Source organism: Trichomonas vaginalis, chromosome VI (assembly GCF_026262505.1).
Source record: "Trichomonas vaginalis G3 chromosome VI, whole genome shotgun sequence".
NCBI lineage: Eukaryota > Parabasalia > Trichomonadida > Trichomonadidae > Trichomonas > Trichomonas vaginalis.
The window spans coordinates 19,238,518-19,253,660 of record NC_067208.1 but is presented as its reverse complement, the minus strand read 5'-3'; the positions used below and the strand labels follow the sequence as shown (position 1 = coordinate 19,253,660).

At 32.5% G+C, this 15,143-nt stretch overlaps 4 protein-coding genes across 4 annotated transcripts, besides 2 other annotated features; 1 reads left to right on the top strand and 3 right to left on the bottom strand.

The window, feature by feature from the left end:
• Nucleotides 1-65: 65 nt before the first annotated feature.
• TVAGG3_0892470 (protein disulfide isomerase family) lies at nt 66-1,688 on the bottom strand (the record flags this gene model as incomplete). Its single annotated transcript, XM_001316095.1, has 1 exon — nt 66-1,688. The coding sequence occupies one exon, from the start codon at nt 1,686-1,688 to the stop codon at nt 66-68; it is 1,623 nt and encodes a 540-aa protein (XP_001316130.1).
• A 1,415-nt stretch (nt 1,689-3,103) lies between these two features.
• On the bottom strand, nt 3,104-4,381 carry TVAGG3_0892460 (protein phosphatase 2A family, catalytic domain family; the record flags this gene model as incomplete). Its single annotated transcript, XM_001316096.2, has 1 exon — nt 3,104-4,381. The coding sequence occupies one exon, from the start codon at nt 4,379-4,381 to the stop codon at nt 3,104-3,106; it is 1,278 nt and encodes a 425-aa protein (XP_001316131.1).
• A 167-nt stretch (nt 4,382-4,548) lies between these two features.
• Nucleotides 4,549-4,586: a mobile genetic element.
• Nucleotides 4,587-5,767: 1,181 nt separating this feature from the next.
• Nucleotides 5,768-5,804: a mobile genetic element.
• Nucleotides 5,805-6,097: 293 nt separating this feature from the next.
• Nucleotides 6,098-9,859, top strand: TVAGG3_0892430 (E3 ubiquitin-protein ligase ubr1 family; the record flags this gene model as incomplete). The annotated part of the gene is made up of 1 exon (XM_001316097.1): nt 6,098-9,859. One exon carries the CDS (start codon nt 6,098-6,100, stop codon nt 9,857-9,859), a length of 3,762 nt encoding a protein of 1,253 aa, XP_001316132.1.
• A 13-nt stretch (nt 9,860-9,872) lies between these two features.
• Nucleotides 9,873-13,687, bottom strand: TVAGG3_0892420 (YVTN repeat-like/Quinoprotein amine dehydrogenase family; the record flags this gene model as incomplete). The annotated part of the gene is made up of 1 exon (XM_001316098.1): nt 9,878-13,678. One exon carries the CDS (start codon nt 13,676-13,678, stop codon nt 9,878-9,880), a length of 3,801 nt encoding a protein of 1,266 aa, XP_001316133.1.
• Nucleotides 13,688-15,143: the final 1,456 nt, after the last annotated feature.

Here is a 15,143-nt window from a genome sequence, read left to right as displayed (position 1 = left end):
AGATATGTTATATTTGCGAAATATTTTTCTGTTTTGATTATATAACTAAAAACTCTTAATTTTTATTATAATTCCTCATTTGTAATTTTTGACTTTGGTTTGATTTCAGGAACATCTTCCTCATCGTAATAGAAGTAGTCATCAAATTCCTCGTCTTCACTCTTCACGGGTTTTGCCTTCAGTGGATTCTCCAACTCTCCGATTGTGTCCTGAAGAACATTATTTGCAATTTCTTCGAAATTCTTTCCTAGATTTGCCAACTTTCCAATTTCAGTGACGTACTTCTCGAACAGTTCCTTTGGCTTACTCTTCTCTTCGACTTTCATCAAAAGAAGCACTGCTATGATGAACTCCCTCTCCTCCTCTGGGTCCATCAATTCCACTGGAGCCTTCACTTTCATGTACTTCTCGAGGAACTTCATCAGAGAGTAGACAGAGCAGGAGGAAACAACAGGGACTGAGTTTCTGTGGTTCTTTGAAGGGAAGAACTCAATGTGCGGGATGCCGACGAGCTCTGGGAAGCCATAGGGGCGGCTGTTCTTGTCGTAATTGATGTAGAAAACTCGCAAATCAATCTTATTCTCCTTGGTATAATTTATGAATTTCTCAATTTTCGGAAGAGAAATGTTGAGTGTCTTCGAATTCGTGTAGAAAACTAATGTGTTCTTCTTGTCGTCTCTGATCTTCTCCTCGTAGTTGGTGCCGACAAGTTTAAACAAATCCTCTTTCGTGGCTTCTTCCGAAGCGTAGATTTTTGGAATCTTTTCGTTTTTGATGTAGTTTTCGATTCCTGCTTCAGAGAGATCTGTGAGAGGCTCCGTGATGTAGAATCCGGTGTAGTTTAGGATGGTGATAAATGGCTTGGGTGTTTCAACGTGTTCAAGGAGATTTTCAACCAAGGAAAGAGAATCTTTTGAAAGATATCCATAAAGTGGAGAGTTTTCTCTCTTAGCAATGGAAAGGAATGGAATATCTGGTCTGGAATCCCCATCGTAGATCGCAGTGACAATTAATCTGTTGCCTAGAATCATTGTGTTGCGATCAATTTCGTAATTTACTAAATCTGAAGAAACTCTACGAAATTCGATAGCAGATCCGTCGAATTGTAGGAAGTTGTTCTCATTTTTGTGGTAAACAATGAATTGCTTTGGATCAAAGTGGAGAGTTTCGAAAAATGATTTTGGAACTTCGCAAAGTGCAAGAATTCCGTATTGCGTGGACTCAGATAAATATAATTCATATGCTTTATCAGAATTTTCGCTTGTGTAAATGATTGTATTGTTGAAATTGTTGAAATGCTTATGAAAATCGATTTCAGTTTCAACAGTTGTAATTTCTTGAAGTAATGCTGCAGACAATAGATTTATAAAATCATCTGCAACTAATGGAGCTAGAGAAGTGAACATAACAGAGCTATTTACAAAAATCATTATTCGTGGTTCGTTAATATGATATCTATCGTAGTATTTTGGAGCAATTTGATCTGTTGCTATTACAAATTTAGCATTAGCACCTGTTTCAACGGCATGAGAGAATACTTCACAGTATTGCCAAAAATATTCCTCATCTTCATGAACAAAGAGGACAACAGTAACATCATTTTGTTTTTTGGACTTTCTTAAATCTCTATCATCCACCATATTAACATGATTTATAGCAGATGCTAGAAAAAGGAAGATAGAAATCATTAAAATTGAAATCTGCCTTTTTTGCCATGTCAGAATTCTTTCGATACTCCCATATTAAATAGCTATACTTTCTATACTTCTAAAGTGGATGATATTTAGAGTTAGACTAGATAGGACCTGTACAGCTAGATTCAGCATGTAATGATAATATAAATATTCTGAAAATTTATATATCTGAAAATATAAATATGCACATAAGAAATTCTGCATGACACATGCAGTTAAGCTATTTGTTGGCCTGATATTTGCATTGCTTTATTAAATATTTTACAATTCGAAATTAATCCATATTTTATTGCTGCCTATTGACCATTTGTTCATTGAACTAAATATAAGTGGAAATATATACGATTTGTTCTCAAAAATATGAATTAGACTTCAAATTTTCATCAAACGTTTGCCAATCGTTTTTTGAGGACAATATTGATTGGTTCATGGTCTATATCAAAGTAAATCAAATTCATCTCCGATTAAAATTCGTCAAATTTTTTAAATTAAAATTCTTGTACAAAATATATAAATATAGTATTTCAATTCAAAAACTTCCAAGCTTAAATTTTTTGAGAGGGATTTTTTTAACGATAAGTCTAAATTCTGAAGGATTTATCGTTCTAATCATCAAAATAATTTCACAATTATTTATAGATGCTCGGTAATTAGATAATTCTTTTGAAAAAAAAATTTAAAAAAATAATCTGAAAATTTTTTCATTATTTTCAAAATCTTGATACATGAATAGCGAGCACATAACTAAAAACTGGGAGCAACTCTTCCTTGAAAAGAACCGAGTCTATGTAGCAAAATTCTTATGTACATTCCATGTAAATTCATTCAAAGGGATTGCTTTGTTCTTAGCTATTCTTACAGTTCACTTAGTTTTATCTATTCACTTCCTACATAATGAATTCTTTACATCAATACTTTATTTAATCGCTTTCCATGGATTACATTTCATTTTTACACTTTTCCCATCCAGCTTAAAGTCATTATTATTTTATCAGAATGAAAAAGGCATTATAGATGATATGAACCCAATAGCAATGGATGATTTCCTTACACACGTTCATCATCTAACAAATTTCCTTAGAGACATATATAACTCATTGTTCATAAAGTACAGTCTTCTTTATATATCAGGATCCTTAAGTGTCATATTTGGCATTCTCTTGCTGATCCGACGCTTGCCACTTTGCGTTTTCCTTCACATGACTGTTGTTGCAATGACAGCAATCAATTGCTTTATTTCATACAAATATACTCATTATTATTGATACTTTTAATCCCGCTTTGTTTGTTATTCGTAAATAAAAATTTATGAACTCGTTTTAAATAAGAAAGTACGCGTTTTACTGTGCTTTGCAATAACAAAGCTACAAATAAATATATATATAAAATATACGAATGACAGAATATATTTACATAAGAGTTCCTCTTGGTGGAGTTCCGCATCTTTCACGAGGAAGTCTGTCATTCACAACTTGAACTTCTGCCTCAAATATGTCTAAACTGCAATAAAGCGTCTCATCAATATTTAATATTGCAGCGTTGTTGTCATATTCGTTGCAGTAGTTCGGCGCACTAAATATTGTAATGATACCCTGACTGTTTGGGAATGGGAACTCAAATCCATCAATTACAGCTTGATGAGCTCTGATGATAAGCTCAAAATTGAACTTCTTAAGGAACTCATCGACTTGTTTAAGGCCAAAACAGACAGAGGTTCCTCGTTGATTGACTGTCCAGTCATCAATGCCTGGTTCTGGATCAGCCCACAATAAGTCGCATAAAAGTCCTTCTTCTGGAGCTTCGATTGGTCTGGTAATACTCTTAATATCATCCAATGACTCAAGATCGGGAGAAAGTCCACCATGAACACAGAAAATCTTTTGGTCTAAAATGGCGGCAAAAGGTAAGTATTTGAACGTATCACAGAATTTCTTGTAGATTTCAATTGAATAGTGCATTAAGCATTCATCGAAAAATCCATAAACTCTATTAATATATAGACATTCATGGTTTCCTCGTAATAAGTACAATTTTGTAGGGTAAAGAGTCTTGAAACAGTAAAGAAGAGATATTGTTTCAATGCTTTGCTCTCCTCTATCAACATAATCACCTAGGAAAAGAAAATCTTTTGTAGGTGGGTATCCTGTCTGATCAAAAATGCGTAAAAGATCATGGTATTGACCATGTATATCACCAACAACCGTGATCGGGGCGGGTATTTGAATTAAGGATGGCTGCTTTGCAAGCTCTACAGTTACCTTTTCGCACAGGAAATATATATCTTCTTTTGTAAGCGCAGAGCGGGTACCTACTGGCTCTGCTTTTATTGCAAATAATTTTTCCAGAATAATTTTAATCTTGATTTTTTCTTCATACGTCAATGAGCAATTTTTATCTGCGCTTAAGTCAAACTTGCATTCTCCAATCTTAAATGTTGTTTCGAGCTCATCGACGTTATTGAGCATTCCTTGAGCTGTAGCGTCCGTCTTCTGGATACATTCTTTGCTTATTTGATTTGTTGCTTTGCTTTCTTCCAATTTGTTATTGTTTGATGAATCGCTTTCATTTTGGATATTGCTATTAGCATTATTGGTTACATTATCTTCATTATTTACATTTGTTGCAATCTGCTTGCAGGCATCTGTTGGTAATCCTCCAGTTTTAATATCCAGAGTGTGAGAACTCATTATTTCAGATAACTCCTTCTGTGTCACTTTTACTTATCAAAAAATTGAATTATAAAGATTTTTCAATGAAATTTTTCAATGAATGATTTTACTACGCAGTTTTTTATCGCTAATCGTATTGTCCCCATCGATGAAAATGTTATATATCTTTGAATAGAATCTTGGATTGTTGTAAACAGAAATTCATCAAAAGTGACACCTCAGAAAAGCTAAAATATTGAATTTTTGGAACTTTTGATAGAGCACGTTTTTAAATATTAATTAAAGTAAATGTATATTTTGTAAAGATTCTTTTTAATAAAAAAATAAAATTTTGAAGAAGAACACAAAATCTTCTGAAAAATAATATCACATAAACTCATATTATTTTCTAATATATAACTATTTTATATAAAAATCAAATTCAATGATCTTAAAAGCGAAGGATAAACCTCAAATTTACGAATATAATGAGTGGGAATATAATGCTTATCTATCATAAAACCATATGAAATATCAATTTTTGCTTTACGCCTAATTTTTGACGACAATTAGCAAAAAATGTTAAATGTTAACACTCAGTCCATTTGAATATGAAAAATAAAATTGACTTTGATTAAATGTTTTTATTTATCATGCAATTCTTCTTGCGACCAAAGATTTGAATAAAAGTTCAAAAAATAAGATAGCTTAAAAAATAAGATAGCTACGGTAGTGTTTACTAATAGATGAATAGTATATAAATTCTATTAAAATGGATTTGATCCAAAAAAATATAAAACCAAAAATAATTGTTATAATTTAAATGAAGAAGTAATTTAAAACGATTTTATTTATGATCAAATTTTATATATTTTTTTGGATCAAATCCATTTTAATAGAATTTATATACTATTCATCTATTAGTAAACACTACCGTACATTATTTTTTAAGCTATCTTATTTTTTGAACTTTTATTCAAATCTTTGGTCGCAAGAAGAATTGCATGATAAATAAAAACATTTAATCAAAGTCAATTTTATTTTTCATATTCAAATGGACTGAGTGTTAACATTTAACATTTTTTGCTAATTGTCGTCAAAAATTAGGCGTAAAGCAAAAATTGATATTTCATATGGTTTTATGATAGATAAGCATTATATTCCCACTCATTATATTCGTAAATTTTGAGGTTTATCCTTCGCTTTTAAGATCATTGAATTTGATTTTTATATAAAATAGTTATATATTAGAAAATAATATGAGTTTATGTGATATTATTTTTCAGAAGATTTCATTCTATATGCCTATGAAAAGTACTCTCAAAACTAACTTTTTCCTAATTATAATTAAATCTAGAATATTGTATTATGCTTAGTATTATTTCATTTTTCTCATTCAATTTAGAATTTACAAATGTCAAAAAATTGAGAGCTGTCACTTTTGATGAATTTCTGTTTATTACAGGATATTATGTATTTTTTCATGTAACACGTATTTCAAAAAACCTCAATTTTTTGCGGTCTGCTCATAGCTGTTTAAATGATTGAAACACTATGTATGGACCTATCTTATCTCAAAAATAAAGTTAATATATAGGCTTATCGATAATTTTTCGATTGAAATAATTTGAACTAATAAAATTCATAAAATTAATATGAAGTTAATAATACAGATAATCTCTCTATTATCATTGATTCTTCATTTAAAAAAACAACGTAAAAGGCATAATTTTTGTCACTTTTTAAATTTTTTTAATGGACGATTTTTTAGAATTAATATCTACCAACTATGTTCAGGGCATGAAAAAAGCCAAACGGATACTTTCCAACAATAGTGATGATTTTGATAAATATAATGGTGAGATGAAAGAGAAAGCCTCATTTAATAGATGTCTTGTTAACAACAATGACACTAACATATTTGTGACATGCAAAGAATGTTGCCTTCTTCCTGTAGATATTTTCTGCCTCAAATGTTTCCAGCATGAGAAACACATTGGTCATCACGTTTCAATTCTCAGAAGCACACAAGCTGTATGTGATTGCGGCAATCCAAATGCAATTAGAGAAGAAGGTTGGTGCGATAAACATCATAATTATATGAATGATCAGAGATTAACTCCAGAAAGAGTTTCCGAAATTTCGAAAATCGTTAAATCTCTTTTATTATATAGTATTGACATTTGCGGCGAAAATCGATTCAGAAAAATTATCAAATTGATAGAAGATCTAAGTCTTTGGGGAGTCGAATATATGGACATTGTATCTCAGCTACTTTTTGAAGGAGATTTCGAAAATTCCATTTTTGGTAAGTTGATGAATTCTTATTCAGTTTTTCCTCCTCAAAACACAGAAAAACTTGATCATTTCTTTAACACTATTGTAACTTCTATGCCATTCAAAGAAGGATATCAAAGGATGACTCCAGATCTGCTCAAGAGATCACTTAAATTTTTCACAGATCAACCAAACTTTTTGAAAGAGAGTTTGGATGTTTTGTCATTTAGTACACAGTGCATGAGCGAACCCGATAATTTCTATCAGATTCCAGAATTCTTTGAGATTCTCTATGACTGCTATGCTAAATCAATTGGATATTGCTTGGTTCATGAACCTATTGTTCATTTCAGAAGCTTGGACGATTTCGATACAATTGGCCATTTCTATGAAATCACACTTCAAGTTCTCAAGAATCATAAATTTATTCAATACAAATTCATGAATGATCCTACTGTAACAATAGATAAGATCATCTCTATTTTCTCACAACTCAATGGCGTGCCATCAATTGTCAGGCAATATAATGAGAAAGAACCATTTGATAACGACTATTATACACTCAGTTTCCACTTCCACGAAACAGGGAGTGAGATGTTCACGTTTATCTCACAAAGATTTTCTGAAATTTATAACAAACTCACATCAAAAGAAGATTTGGAAAAGGCAAAGGATTCAGTATCTTTGATTTTAGGCGAATTCAAAAAAGCTTTCATTGATCAAATTGAAACTAAAAGCACAATGTTTGACTGTGAAACATTCTTTAAAGATATTTACCATGAACAATTCTCGTTTTTCTATCCTGTCTATGATTTGTTTTGTCAATGTATCATGCGCTACTCAAAGAAAAACAATGTTTCACCATATTATGTTTTAGAGAACGCCCATTTTTCCGAAACTGATATTTTGAAAGTCAACTCTGTCATTTGTGGCTGCACAGCTGGAATTTTTGCTGTTTTTTGTAAATTATTCCAGAAGAATGTTAATAACATATCCATTATCTCTTCTTTAATACAAAACTCGAATGTTATATGGACGGATTTACTGTTATGTTCTTTAATTTCCAAGGAAAACAAATATCTAACAGATAAATTTATTTGTCAAATTTCTGAATCCTTCTGTTTGCAAAAATTCTTAAATGAGACCGAATATGTCGAAGAACTTTCATTATTAATGGCAAGCTTAATTAGAATTATATTAATATTGTCTTTCTACAGAGATTGGTCGATGTTTGAGTTATCAAAAGCCGAATGGCAGAAAGCAATATTGAAATGTTTTCTCAAGAGTGGCTGTAAAAACAGGAAAGAGATTAACAACAAGAGTTACATGTTTATGCAAGCAGAAAACTACGATGATGTGATTTCAAGTGTTGCAGATATCCAAAGGAAACCGACAGGCTCTGAGCTCTCTCTCAAAAATGAAAAAGAGGTTCCTTTGTTTTCTCCTTATATCACTTTTTCTGACTATCAGCTTTTAATTTCAAAAGAAAACGAAAACCTTTGTTATCTTCCTTTGCAAAACTGTGAACCTTATTTGGTTTTGTCTGATAATTATTATCATTTATTATCGTATTTGTTAGATTCCATTGCAAAGGATGACAGAAAGCAATCTTTTGTTTTATTCTACTCAATATTGATGTCGTTCAGAATCATTCTTCATTTTGCAGAGGATAAAATGAAATACAAGAATTTGGTAATTTCTTTGATGCATGAACCAGAAAAAACATCAACAGGACAAGATCTTTTTGAGAATTTCTTGAAAGAAAACCCGATTTTTGCAGACATCAAAAATGTAAAGACAGAAAAAAGTGAAGAAACAAAAGGTGTTTCTATAAAAGATATAATGAAGCAGTTTCAAACAGAGAACTTGTTTGATGGGGAAGATTCAGATGAGGAAGAGGAACAGAACGAAGTTAAATGTGCATTTTGTGGCATGGCAATCAGGAATTTTGAACCAAAATGTCTTTTAGTAACAGCATATAACTCTAATCTATTAACTGTTTTGGAGAACAATATCTCTGGCTATTCACTTCCTCGATTCCCTGAATTTATGATTTTTAGAACATGTGGTCATTTCTGCCACGAAATCTGCTATCCAAAGAGTGAAATAGACGATGTACCATTGATTTTAAGAATGTACGCAGCAAAACCAAAACCACCAACATGTCCTCTGGACAGATCAATTTGCAACTCAAAAATCCCAATTATTAATTCTGAAGAGGATCAAACGGAAAGAGTTCTGAAGTTTGAGACAGAGCTGCAACTACCCGATGATATTACATTGAGGCAAAATGTATTACAGAATATTTGCTTGTTCGAAATCTTATTGAGAACAAATGAAAACTATTTAGAAAAGAAGCAAACAATAAGATTAATGTTTTCTAATTTACTCAGGATTTGTTTCCATTCGAAGGATGAAGAAATAATATATTCTGATGTTTTTATTCAGTTCGGAATGAAATTATTCTCCATGAAAGTTGAAGATTATGAAAATATCCTGAAAGAATTTTGGCCAAAATTTGTTACAAACAGTCTCGAAGCAGGTGGAAGTGATTATCTTATGACATATATCAGAAGATGCCATCTGTTGTATAATCTAATTGACGAAAATAACAAATTCACGATGCCAAAAAGTGTAGAAGAGTTTATTGAATTGCACAAGTTACCTAAAGTTGAAAATGTTTCTAAAAATGATGATTTACTTGTTGCTTCTGTTCCTTCCCCTTGTAAGAAGTTTAATTCCAGCTTCCTTCCTTCTAATTTCACCGATTATTTCACTCAGAATGACAAAGGTTTCACAAAGAATTTATGCCGTACAGATATTTCTGTTTCACAGTGTTTACTATGTGGTAAATTTGTCTATTCGATTCCTATTGGATCATCTCTTGCCAAGCAAGTCAAAGGACTAGAATTCCTCAGAGATCATATCATGAATTGCAACCATGGAGCTGCGACACCTTTTCTCCACATCACAGGATCTAATGCTTCAGGTGTTGATGTAGTCGACCATCAATTCATAACAAAATATGACCATGGAAGTATTTATGTCGATAATTTCGGAGATACTGATATTGGACTGTTAAGAGGTTCGATTCTGCACCTGGAGAAGGATTTGTTTGAGGAAATAATTGAGCAAACAATGAATAGTGAATTAAGAAGACTCGTTGAAGAAAAAGAGCCTACAACGCTTGAGGAACTTCAACAACAGCAACTTATTCGTATTGAAATTAATAATGTATAAAAAAAAACAAACAATTTTTTAATTTTTATTATATTTCCTTGCAAAAGGATTTGCATATTTCTTTGGAAGTGGCTGAACTATTAGCGCCATTTCTATGTCACCTAAAGGTTTTCCTGTTGGGCCATACCCAACTCTTCCTGTGAAAAGATTGCCTGTGTATTTATCTCGAGAAGATTCTGCTCCGTTGCTTGATTTCTGATCTCTCCTTGAAAATCTTGGATTTCTTGATCGAGTTGTAGTGGTGATTTCTTCTTTTGGCTTTACAAGTGGAGGCTGCTCTAACTGAGGGGATCGAGAACGGCGTGGAGAAAATACTGGTGGATGAACATTAAAGTTTCTTGGTGAATTTACGCTTTGAGGTTTATCTGTGTCATCAAAAGATGGGGGAATAAATCCAGAATCTTTAAGTTCTTCGAATTCTTCACCATCGTCTTCATTACTTTGTGAAAAGCCAGTTTCGACATGCAATGACATTGGTTTCCTGCTTTTGATCGGTGTTTCTGCATTTAATTCTTCCAAAGTATCGATTTCTTTGCTGCCTTCAATGATTTGCACTCTTTTTGTGGGTGTCTTCTTTGTTGGGGTGGCGAAGATAGCATCTTTAACAATTTGTTCTTTCTCCTTTAATGCGTTTGTTAAATCTTTTGTTGATACATCATCTTCTTCGCCATTAGATTCTTGAGTCTCTTCTTCCTCTTCTTTCTTGTGTTCGTTAGCGACTTTTCTTGGTGATAAGTTAAAGATTGGGCCGCTTTTCGTTAGCTGCTCCACAACCTGCTCTTCTGTATCAGAGTCGCTCTCAGATTCAACTCTTGAATGAAATACGCCTGATTTGTTTATTTTTGGTAATTCTGCAACAACTTGTAGTAGCATTTGTTTTCCGAAAATGTTCATTGAAGAAATACTTTGTGAGAATGTTTTCTTCTTTGGTGTTTGACTTCCACTCGAAATTTTGATGTGAGAAACTCTCATCGAGAAGCCCTCGTCTTGTCTCAAGGACTGAGAAAGAGGATTTTTTGCTTTGCTGATGAACTCATTAGATAATCTAGCCATATCAAGATTTGTTGACTTTCTATTCTCGATTTTGTATATTCCATTATTTGATGTCTTCAAATTATCCTTTGATAAAATTTCAAAACCTGTGATATTAACTGGTTTTTCTAATTTATTCATTTGAATGATCTCTTCATTTTGTTCTGGATTTTCATTCTGTAACTCTTCTTCTTCATTTTCCTTGACTTCAAGCTCTTCTTCTTTTGATCTTAATTCTTGTTCGGATTGTTTCTCTTCCTCTTCTTCGTTTTGATTTTTGTTTTCTTGAGGATCTTCCTCTTCTTCTTCAAGTTGACGTTTTCTTTCTTCTTCCATTCGTTTCTTCTTTTCTTCTGCTCTTCTGGATTTTCTAGCTTGCCTTTCTTGCTCTTTTTCGATTTCCTTCTGATATTTGTGGAGCAAATTGTTGACATTAACTTTGTTATGATTTTCTTCTTCTTTCTTTTTCTCTTCCTCTTCTTCAATCAAACTCTTTACATTCTGCCTCTCAGATGAGCTTCGGATTGGTTGCTTCGGTTTGTTAACATGCCTTGGAACAGTAAATTCAATATTTCCCTTTCTTTCCAAAGGCACAAATGGAACTTGTGCATCGTCAGTGATTCTCTCCATCTCCTTGAGAATTGTCCATCTATCGAGTTGAGGCAATTCTTTGACGCTCTGAGATCTGTTGTTATTCTGCATTTGATTCTTTGGTTTAGGAGAACTTGGTGGAGATTGACTCCTCTTAGGAACAATTCCGTTGATAATCGTAGGATTTTTGACGAATTTGTCATCTGCATCATGGGATGGCAAAATCACAAATTGCTCCAAAAGTGGATCATCTGTATCACATTTGCATTTCAGCAAAGGCTTCATCCATGGATAGTTGTCATCTCGCTTAATTGCCATAAGTTCGTTGTCCAAGCCTATTAAAAGGTCGATGTTTGGATTAAGAAGAGAGCATGTGTAGACATCGTATGGTACCTCTATTGTTGTTATGTCCTCGCTTGTTTGTCCGAAGTAAATCGTGTTCGATATTGTCACTGCGATGAAAACATGATTTTCTATGTTGACAAACTTGATTTTATCTGTGCAAACGAAACTGGCTATTTCTAACCATCCCTTCTCTCCAATTTCGTAAACTGCCACTGAACAGTCTCCAAATGCAAGAATAACAACGTCGCCATCGAAACCAGCTGAAATCGGCTTTTTGTTGAGTTTGATCCTACGCGTGATTTGGAACGTTTTAGTATCCATGAAAACGACTTCATTATGATAAATGATTAAGAGGCTTCCTGTTCCATAGTGGTAGTAGATGAAAAGAGGAACCTTCTGATCAAAAAGAATTCGAGTTAAAGGAGAGTAATCATCGTAATCGTAAACTAGTAAATCGCCTGTGTCTGCGAAACAGAAGAAAACAAGTTTCGATGGTTCAAATGCTGCACCGACGCAGACAATTCGCGGTGAAATTGGAAGTAAATCATCGAATTCCCATGAATCACTTTTTTCGGTAAATGACAAAATCTTTTTATCACTTGAAATAAAGAAAAGTCTTTCATTCATCGATGTTTCGATTGTTTGCGTATTGTATCGCACTATTCCTCTATCGTAGATGAAATCTGTGACGTGGGAAGAGACCGTTGATCCGGCTGAAATCAAAAATTGGCCAAGAGATGGAGAAAACATCGAAAGGAATGAATCTGATGTAAGAACGGCAATTCTTGCAGCGCGGCCTTGGCTGATGCAGCGACGAACTTTTATTGGTGGACATGAAAGTTTGCGAAAGAGAACCCAAGGATTTTTAATTTTCAAAACGTAATAAGTATTCGAAACAAGAACACAAAGACGAGGATATTTTCCTTTAAATAGTCTAATCTGCTTTGGACTACCTTGTAACTGATAAATTGTCATGTTTTTGCCTGTCTTTACATCAAGAATGATTACATCATTGGCTGTTGAAACTAAAATGACGAATTCAGAATTAAGAAACTCACTAAATACGAAATCGTTGCTTCTTGTAATATATTCTGTCATCATCTGGCCAGATGAATGAAATAACCTTACTCTGCCACCTTCATTTGTGACTAAATAGCGTTTAAAGTATGTTTTGTTCTTCTTGTGTTCAGATAATGACGAGTTTTCATCGAGTTTCGGTGCAAAAATGAATGATGCAGTGTGAGCTACTGAATTTGACATTTTTTCGTTATTTTTTATTATCTCGCCATCCATTGAGTATACAATATAGCCTAATTTCGTCGGTATTACAATCCTGTCATTTGCTTTGTCTAAATATGCGCGAAAGCCAGGAGGTGTAACTTCGCTAATAGGAATTGACTTTTGTAACGATATTTCAATACCTGGATTATCTGCATACCTATTCTTCATTACCTTGAATTTTAGAAATGTCATGGAAAACCCAATTAAAATTAGCGTTTCGGATGTTTTTGAGTAAAGAACTTGATTAACTGAGCTAGAATCTATATGGTAATCTTTAATAATGAGAGGAAAACCCTTTTTTGCGTTTAATATTGTCATTAACGGAGCGCCAGCTTGTATTGCAATAAGTATTTTTAGCTCATCGATATATTCTACCATGGAAAATAAGTATGGGAATGATTCTGGTTGTTTTTCTTTTGAAAATAAATACATTTGACGTAAAGTGGGAGATAAGTAGCTATCTTTGGAAATTTGAGTGATATATGTAGGTCGCGAACCTGGAAATTCCATGGTTACGCATATATCTGTACCAAAACTAATTATATGTTTGAAATCATTGTTTTCTCCCATAAAATTTCGTTTAAATTTTTTGATAAAAAATTTTTATCAATCCATTGAAATAATATTCCTACTATTTTGTTAATTAAATAATGCTCCCCAACGCAGAAAAGTTTATCTTATATTATTTGCTTTATTCGTTTCGCTGAATTTCATAAACATTTACTTTGAAAGATTATCTACACTTCCATTGTATGTTCACTTTAATCTTCAACATGCGGTATTTTGGTTACCTTGCAGAACCTAAGTGAATTCGTATATTTTTATATTGAAGTTTTCTCTCATCCTTTGTCTATGACTCATCTAGTATCCATATTGTCTAAATACATTGCCAAAATCAAGAAAGCATCGTTACGATTTTGTGGAACTACCTTTAGAAATTCTTCTATAAGTGAAAAGAACTTTTGAAATACTGTATTATTTGGCTAGTTTCTAAGTCATTAGAAATATGTTATTTCTTTATATATATATAGGGTTTAAGTGGGGGACTTTGGTGTTTTTTCCACACAGTAGTAGTTTCACTATTTACATATGAACTCTATATTGATTCTAGCTAGAAACCAGAGAAATTAAAAATTTTCAATTTTTGGCCCATCAAAAGTACCTTTTTGAAAATAAAGAATATTATTATTAATTATGTATGATCCTTGAACTATATTCATAGAATCAATTGATATGGAGTGGTTGGTTCTTTTTTTACCATCGAAAGTACATCTGAATTAGTAAAAGATATGTTCTTGTGATAGATACGTGAATTAGTGGAAATTCATCAAATATAATCATTGATATATAGTAAAAATTTTCATTGAATTTAAATTGAGAGTCAAATGTCTGTCACCTTTCACTTCACTTTTCTGATTGATTGATGCAATATGTGATCATCACCTAATAATAGTCTTTTATTGGATTATTTCGGCGTAATAAATCGCATATCAGATGCTGTGTCGGGCATAGTAAGGATTCGGTATTAGAGAAAGGTAGTTTAGGGGAACTGGGTTTAATACCATTCGGGCCTCCGCCTTTTGAACAGTTCATTACGGCACTAAATCCAATAAATTATGCTGACCTGAATCTATGTTATCATAGAAAACATCTGAAGCGTTGCTTCTAAGGGTGAGTCACTAATGCATTTACATATAGCAATTTAAGATATTAAAAATATGAATAAAAAGTTGTATTATTAATTAATTTTCCTTTTTTTTTAATATTTTTTAGTAGTATTATTTGATCACACAATAAAGTTTTTGATGCATTAAAGCTATTAATGACCACCTTATAGCTAAGCAAAGATATTGTTAATGCCCAAAGAATTTATGATAATGCGCACACATAACTATATGCCCTAAATTCATGTAATACTTATTGCTATTTTAAATGGGAATTCGGTTTCCATAATAAGTAAAAATCCTCATTTTTGAAATTCAATTTTTTATTTATAAATGTTAGTTGATTAAGGGGATTTCCACTTTTATCTTAC